Source organism: Cololabis saira, chromosome 9, assembly GCF_033807715.1.
Source record: "Cololabis saira isolate AMF1-May2022 chromosome 9, fColSai1.1, whole genome shotgun sequence".
Classification (NCBI taxonomy): domain Eukaryota; kingdom Metazoa; phylum Chordata; class Actinopteri; order Beloniformes; family Belonidae; genus Cololabis; species Cololabis saira.
In genome coordinates this window covers 42,248,787-42,257,264 of record NC_084595.1, presented here as the reverse complement: position 1 = coordinate 42,257,264, position 8,478 = coordinate 42,248,787, and the positions used below count along the sequence as shown (strand labels likewise).

General features: G+C 43.2%; 1 protein-coding gene across 1 annotated transcript in view; it reads right to left on the bottom strand.

The window, feature by feature from the left end:
* The window catches only part of pomt1 (protein-O-mannosyltransferase 1), a 16,820-nt gene extending 10,816 nt beyond the window's left edge, over window positions 1-6,004 (bottom strand). The window contains exons 1-6 of the mRNA XM_061730143.1: window positions 5,883-6,004; window positions 5,707-5,813; window positions 5,576-5,626; window positions 4,503-4,649; window positions 4,205-4,313; window positions 1,828-1,887 (exon numbers count right to left, since the gene is read on the bottom strand). Of these exons, the coding sequence (XP_061586127.1) occupies window positions 1,828-1,887; window positions 4,205-4,313; window positions 4,503-4,649; window positions 5,576-5,626; window positions 5,707-5,813; window positions 5,883-5,995 (587 nt within the window). The 5' untranslated portion in view covers window positions 5,996-6,004. The remainder of the gene's footprint in view (window positions 1-1,827; window positions 1,888-4,204; window positions 4,314-4,502; window positions 4,650-5,575; window positions 5,627-5,706; window positions 5,814-5,882) is intronic.
* Between the last annotated feature and the right edge of the window lie 2,474 nt (window positions 6,005-8,478).

Below are 8,478 nucleotides of genomic sequence, written 5' to 3'. Positions count from 1 at the left end.
GAGAAAAAAGTTGAAATCTTGAGAAAAAAGTCGAAATGTTGAGGAAAAAGTCGAAATGACGAGAAAAAAGTCAAAATTTTGAGAAAAAAGTCGAAATGTCGAGATTAATGTTGAATTACAATCTCGAGAAAAAAGTCAAAATGTCAAGAAAAAAGTCGAAATGTCGAGATTAAAAAGGAAAAAAAGAAGAAAAAAAAAAAAAAAAGGAAAAACATTTCTGAAAAAGCTCCAGGAGCCACTAGGGCAGCACTAAAGAGCCGCATGCGGCTCTAGAGCCGCGGGTTGCCGACCCCTGGTCTAGACTGTTTCGATCTTGTAGACCTCCCTGAGCTGACCTCAGTCATCAATAGAGCTAAATCAACCACGTGTATGTCAGACCCCATCGACTCGACTACTCAAAAATTCTCTTATTGGCACGACAATACTGGACCAGATCAACTTATCTGTAAACTTAGGATGTGTACCACATATTTTCAAAGTTGCAGTAATTAAACCTTTATTTAAAACACAATGGTAGGACTAATGGGATGCTCACCTGAGCACACAGGAAATACAGGATCACAGCTGCATTAAAAGTAAAACAACACTGCTCTGTCTGATCCACAGGATTAGCGATTAACGTTGCAGAATATGAGACCTTTAAAGGGGACCTATTATGAAAAACAGGTTTTTTCTTGCTTTAACATATATAAAGTGGTCTCCCCTCAGCCTGCCAACTCAGAGAAGGAGGAAAGCAACCAGATTCTGCAGTGTCTGTACAGCCGCCCGGATGAGCCGTCCAGTGTGATGTGGATCTACGAGCCGTTCAGACTCTGCTCCCGTCTTTACGTAACGACGGGCGCGATTTTCATTGGTTGGCCTCTGATGCGTGAAACCACGGCCACAACTAACTCTGGCCGGAACAACAACAACAACTCCGCCATTTTTTCATAGCGGTGTATCGCGTCATTCACGTCATCGTGTCAGGCAGCCAATCAGCACAGAGCCTCATTACAGAGAATGGGAAGATAAAGACATGGCTCAGAGGCTGAATTTCTAATTTATTTAGCAAAAACAATCAAAAGCTTGTTTTTAAGACATTCAAGGCGTGTTTAAAATAGGTATTAGATGCCATAATAGATCCCCTTTAAGTAAGCAGCGCCACCAGACCACAGATGTTGTGGTTGGGGGGGAAATCGAAAAGGCTCAGTCACCCAAGTGGAACAAACAGTTGATTTGAGGATTGCAGCGCCCTGGCAGTCTCACGCACCGTTAAAAGCTCTGATAAATAGGGCGGGCAAGGCCGTTGAGGGCTTTAAAAACAAACATTAAAAGTTTCAAATCAATTCTAAAATGGACAAGAAGCCAATGGAGTGAATAGAGGACCGGAGTAATGTACTCACGTCTTTTAGTGTTAGTTAAAAGACGGGCAGCTGCATTCTGCACTAGTTGAAGGCTAACAGGGGACTTGGAGACGACAACATATACTGCATTACAATATTCTAATCTGGAGCTGATTAGAGCGTGAACAGCTTTCTCCAGGTCGTGACAATTTAAAAAAGATTTCACTTTGGCTAGGAGGCGTAACTGATAAAAACCTAAAGACATTATCAACTTGTCTGTCAAATTTGAAAAAACTACTAGAAGAGGACAAGGCGCCAAAGCTAGTCGTCACAGTTTCCCTAAACACAATGCACTCTGTCCTGGTTTAAGTGCAGGAAGTTCTGGGCCGACCACAGCTGGATGTCAGCAACACATGCAAGCAGGGAACGTCCTGCATCGGTACAACTAGGTGAAACAGTCTAAAAGTCCAGTGAACCACAGCCCGGATCAGAGCGGCGTTCTCACCCGACAGCTGCAGAGCAGGAGACTCCGCAGACGACCAGCCAGCCGTACCTGGACCAGGAGCTGAGGAGGAGGAGCAAACAAGTGTTACTGCAGCGCCACCTGCTGTCTGGACGTCAGTTACCACCTCAACACTTATCCAGCATCCCAATGAAGCTTCTTTAACATTTGGTCAGGGGTCATGTTCTGCATCTCCAATCTTATTTTTCGTCAGTCTATAAAACAATAACTCTGATTTCTTGCTAAATCTATAGTATCTATAGAGTATAGTCGATCTCACAACAGCTCTTTCCCATTTTAGATGTTTTCCAGTTGCTCAAACTGAAAGTTTACGCTGCCACTCAGTCTTTCTGACACTCAGTCTTTCTGACACTCAGTGGGCGTAACCCGCTGTGAAGTTGCATCTGTGACGTCACAGATGTGAGAAGAAATCAAGAAATCTGAGTTATCGTTTTACAGACTGCCGAAAAATAAGCTTAAAAGAGACAAATGGATCGCTGCAATTCACAGAAACAACTGGATTCCAGACACCGAAACGTGGATTTGCAGTTCCCATTTTGTATCAGGTAATGTTGGATTTTTGGGTATCTAACGTTAAACGGTCAAATCATAAAGTTCGGTGTCCTCATCACTTTAATTTCTACAACAAATCCTGCCTTGAAGTCGGACCAAGCATCAAGACTTTTGTAAGCCTTCAAGCTTTGCTTCGTGTATTTCCCCGGCGTAGAAATTAAGTACATATAAATATCAGGAAACTGGATTTGTGGCCAAATATGAATGTCCATGGACCACTGGTTCTTGGTAACTGTACCAAATATTAATGTCCATGGACCACTGGTTCTTGGTAACTGTACCAAATATTAATGTCCATGGACCACTGGTTCTTGGGGTAACTGTACGGGTCACTGTCAAGTCCAACTGATGCTAATTTAAGCCGGTAATCAGCTGTTATCTTGTCTTCCCCACTAGTTGCAGCTGTTTTTACCACTCAGTGCAAGTAAGGGAGCTGGTCCAGTGGGAAAGTGACGTCAATGCAAACCCTCTATAAACGACCTTCATCAGACCAGTGCTGGAATACGCCTCACCTGTCTGGGCCGGCCTCCCAAAACACTTGATCCAGGAACTGGAATGTCTGCAGGGAAGGTGCTGCCGTATCGTAGGGATACCAACTAACTCTTTCCCCACTCTGGAGGTGAGGAGAGAGGAGGCACCTTAAAGGTATTGTGACATCATTTTTAACATGCTTTTAACACTATTAAAAGTCTTGGCCAACATCCCTCAAATGTGTCTAAAAGAGTGTAACAAGAAAATATTCACTCTAGAACTCTATTCCTGGCTTTTTATGACAGTGTTTTTTTGCGCCGTGAAAAATGCTTCCTTTTCCCCCTTTCCTGTCAATCATTGCTCCGCTCCTCCTCCAAACCTCCTCCTCCTCCAGCCATACGCTCACAGCAGCGTCGGAGAGTTAAGCCGGGAGCGACAGGCGAAGCATGCACGGAAAAGCAGGAGGGCGAACCACAGCAAACAATCATAAAAATAAAGGCATGCAAGCAGCAGTGTCACCTTATCTTAAGTCCAGTCAGTGGCCGCGGGTGTTCTTAGCAGTTTTCCTCCGGTGATTAGAACAAAAGAGGCTCTAAACACTAAACAGCTCCGTGTTAAGCCTGATTTATGGTTCCGCGTTAAATCGACGCAGAGCCCTACGCCGTAGGGTTCAGCGTACGGTGCGCATCGCCGCGTAACCCTACGCCGTAGGCTCTGCGTCGGTGTAATGCGAAACCATAAATCAGCCTTTATGGTGCGCTGGAGAGGAGAGGAGACAGGGAGCTGGGTGGAGGGGGCGGTGATTTAGCGGATCGTTACGTAACGGCCCGCCACCAAACCACATGCGCCGTTTTTGCACAGTCATGCGGAAAATCCCAGAAAGCACACAATACACTGAATGTTAAAAGTTTGTTGTTTTTTGGGTGTAATTGATGTCAAGACACCCAACAAAACACAAAAAATCAAGAAAAATTTGTTTTTCATGTCACAATCCCTTTAAGGGAATTCACTCAGCTACTGAGAGAAGGACCAGCCCAATGATCTGTCTGCAAGTACCAGTCGCTACACGCTACACAATGGGAGGACACTCACACAACCTGTGAGCCACACAAAAAGGCACCAGATGTCGTTTCTCCCGAGAGCATACAAGCTTAATCAGAAGTAAAATACACTTTTTTTTAGCATTGTTTGACAGTTGATTATTTATTTTTTTGTTGTTGTTGTTTGTTTTTTTTCCAATAGAGCGGTCCTCTTGTCTCAAAGTGTGAAAAACATCATAATTCATATTGTTATGCGATGATGTATTTCCAATAAACTTGAACTTGATAGAACCCACCTGGGGGAGGAGTTGTGGAAACGGAGGTATGAGAAGAAAGCCAACAGCACAAAGAAGATGAGGACTGACTCCAGTAACATGAAACGGGATTGGACAATCAGAGAGTTCTCTGGAATGACAGAAACACAGGACTGAAGTCTAAACAGGTGTCGTGTTGGTGTGTGTGTGTGTGTGTGTGTGTGTGTGTGTGTGTGTGTGTGTGTGTGTGTGTGTGTGTGTGTGTGTGTGTGTGTGTGTGTGTGAGAGTGTGTGTGTGTGTGTGTGTGTGTGTGTGTGTGTGTGTGTGTGTGTTCCTCACCCAACAGCAGCAGCAGAGCAGCTCCAAGAGCAGATAGGTGGGAATACTTCAGCTCCAGAGTCAACAGGTAAACCAGAGGAACGCAGAGAGCTCCACAGAGAGCAGGGAGCAGCCGCAGACTGGAAACACTCACCCTGGAGGGATACTCTGGTGAACAAAACAAACTCACGCTGGAGGGATACTCTGTTGAGCACAGATTACTTTTGTAATCCTGTATTTGACCCGGTCTTTGTACGTTTTGACCGTATACAAACGTAATTCTTGACAGTTTTTTGTGAAATAAGACCTGGAAACAGACATTGTGACGTAGAATCGTCAAATTGGTTTAATTCACCGTACAAATTGTTACAGATTACTCTTGTAATACTGTATTTGACCCGGTCTTTGTACGTTTTGACCGTATAGAAACTTAATTCTACCATTTTAAGAATGAGATGTACCTGCTGTACTCTACTGCCCTTACTTTTTAACAAATTGTGCTTTTTATTATTTGACCTCTTTTCTATTTGACCTCTTTTCTTATAATTTTATTTCATTTTATTTGTTATTTACTGTTTAATTGTGTCTTGCCGCTTTTAATGTTGATGTAAAGCACTTTGAATTACAGGACTGTCTCAGAAAATTAGAATATTGTGATAAAGTTCTTTATTTTCTGTAATGCAATTTAAAAAAAATGTCATACATTCTGGATTCATTACAAATCAACTGAAATATTGCAAGCCTTTTATTATTTTAATATTGCTGATTATGTTTTACAGTTTAAGATTAAGATTCCCAGAATATTCTAATTTTTTGAGATAGGATATTTGAGTTTTCTTAAACTGTAAACCATAATCAGCAATATTAAAATAATAAAAGGCTTGCGATATTTCAGTTGATTTGTAATGAATCCAGAATGTATGACATTTTTGTTTTTGTAATTGCATTACAGAAAATCACAATATTCTAATATTCTGAGACAGTCCTGTACCTTGTGTTGAATTGTGCTATACTAATAAACTTGCCTTGCCTTAAATTACAGATGCACTGGTAAAATCTGCTTCAGACTGGTTTAAACTGGTTGGTATTGGTACCTGCTCCGATGCGGTTCCACACAAAGTTCCCGTCAAATCCTCCCAGGTAGGCTGAAACAGTCAGAACAGGAACACATGAGGGGACGTGCCATGATGGTTAGGGTCAGAAAACAGTCTCCACGGTGACCAACCTCCCAGAGCCAGGACCATGTGACCGAGTGGCGGGCCGCTGTCATCGATGAAGAACACCCTCTTCATGTAAAGAGACACGAACTGGCCGTAGTAGACCTCATCAAACCTGCACACAGACACCGTTCAGAGCCCGTCTGCTGCGGGACACTCAGGTGAAGCCAACAAAAGCACTCACACCACGGCGGCGGGGGAGCCGAGCCGGCTGAGACGGTTCCAGAGGGCCAGCAGGGACACCAGGACCAGGACCAGGTCCACCTGAGCCGTCACCACCAGGGGAAGTTGCAGCATCGCGGGACGGGGCTGTGGTGGACATGACAAGCACAAAGAGTCCCTGAACACCTCATTCCTCAGGAGCATTTACAGTCAAACGTAAAATTAGTGACAGGCAGAATTGACATGTGCGAGTCCCTGAACGCACCACACAGGCCTTAGGCCTTCTAACCAGTACTGGAGTTGAGGGGGGATGAGGGGGGATGAGGGGGGATGGCATCCCCCCTGAAATAAATACGGTCCAAATCATCCCCCCTGTAAAACTGTCATCCCCCCTTGGATGGATCCCTTATGTCATTTCATCAATGAATGTGGTTTTACTGCTATTTCAACATTTAGAGTCATCACCAGGAAAATAACACCAGAAAAATAACTTATTTGACAATTTTCACCTGTTTCAAGTAAATTTTCACTTGAAATAAGTAGAAAAATCTGTCAGCGGGACAAGATTTATCTTCTTATTACAAGCAAAAAAATCTTGTTCCACTGGCAAATTTTTCTCCGTTTTCGGTCTTCCATCCAGTAATAATAGATCCATGGGCGTATGCGCCAGGTGAGCAACTTACATTGAAATGAATGGGTGGCCATTTTCGGTCTTCCATCCAGTAATATTATAGATCCATGGTTTACACCAACTAGAGGTTAACTAACACTAACTAGAGGTTAACTAACAATAACTAGAGGTTTACTAACACTAACTAGAGGTTTACTAACACTAACTAGAGGTTTACTAACACTAACTAGAGGTTAACTAACACTAACTAGAGGTTTACTAAACACTAACTAGAGGTTTACTAACACTAACTAGAGGTTTACTAACACTAACTAGAGGTTAACTAACACTAACTAGAGGTTTACTAACACTAACTAGAGGTTTACTAACACTAACTAGAGGTTTACTAACACTAACTAGAGGTTAACTAACACTAACTAGAGGTTTACTAAACACTAACTAGAGGTTTACTAAACAGAAATGTTTTAAGTTTGGTTTTAAAAGATGGAGGTGGAAGTTTGAATTTTACGGGGACTAATGAAGTGAGGCTAACACAAGAGAGACGTGGTCTCTCTTCTTGATTCCTGTCAGCACTCGTGCTGCTGCATTTTGGATCAGCCGTAAAGACTAAGAAAGCTGCGCTGATTAAAATAGATGTGCCCCGTCAAAATATAGAATCCCTCAGTAATTTATTGATTATAGGCCTGGGTCCGCATAGGGAGGCGTCTGGGCCGGGCCGCGGGCCGCCTGTTAGTGACCTCTGCTCTACGAACTACGAGTAATCCTGCACTCTGAGAATGGAGAGCTCTGTTAGGAACATAAGGTACTATCAGGTCTTGCAAATATTGCAGAGCTAAGCCGTTTTTGTCTTTATATGCAAGTAATAACATTTTGAATTGGATTCTAAGTTTTACGGGGACCAATGGAGTGAGGCTAACACTGGAGAGATGTGGTCTCTCCTGCTGATTCCTATCAGCATTCACGCTGCTGCATTTTGGATCAGCTGGAGCCTATTCAGAGAAATACTTGGACATCCTGCTAATAACACATTACAGTAATCTAGCCTAGAAGATACAAACACCTGAATTCGTTTTTCAGCATCACTCTGGGAGAGGATGTTATACGGAGATGGAAAAATGCTATTTTACAAACCTGATTAATATGCAGTGTAAACCACAAATCCTGATCAAATAACACCAAGGTTTCTCACAGTTGTACTGGACGCCATCGCAACACCATCTAATCCCTTCCTAAGGTGTTTGGGACCAAAAATAATAACCTGTTTCATCAGGATTTAGAGACATCCAGTCCTTGATGTCCCTAAGACATGCCTGAAGTTTAACTAACGGTTCTGTTTCATCTGGCTTCATAGACAAATAGAGCTGTGTGTATTATCAGCATAACAATGAACATTAATGCTGTGATTTCTGGATTAAACTTCCCAATGGTTTAGATTTCATTTGAAGACTGGAGTTATAGAAGCGGGAACTACACTTCACGGTACCCCCCTCAGGTCCAGTCGTCCCAGATACACACCATCACCTTTGTCCAGACAGGACATTCCCTCTCACCTACGGTTATCAAGCTTGGTGTGAGGCTGGACTAGAGATGCACCGATCGATCGGCAACCGATCGGTATCGGCCCGATAATGCCCCTATCGGTTTTGATCGGCGTTCTCAAAATAATAGTTCAAAGCGGGCTGATCGGATGAAATTGGCTGCCGCTAAGGCAGAGAAAGAAAAGGATCAACGCAGCTAACTCAGCTGAACGTAACAGAGACCTATAAACGACAGCAAGAAAAATAAAGAACTACATCAGAAGGTAATGGATTCCTATGCCTTGCTCATCAGCTGCTTTCTGTTGTAGAAGACATCGGGTTTAAAGGCGTCGTTAGCTGCTGGGATCCACGGTACACGCTGCAGAGTCGTAAGTATTTCACTGATGAATCTCCGCCGGAGTTATACCAAACTATATACAGTCACATCCAAAGCCTCACGCAGGATGACA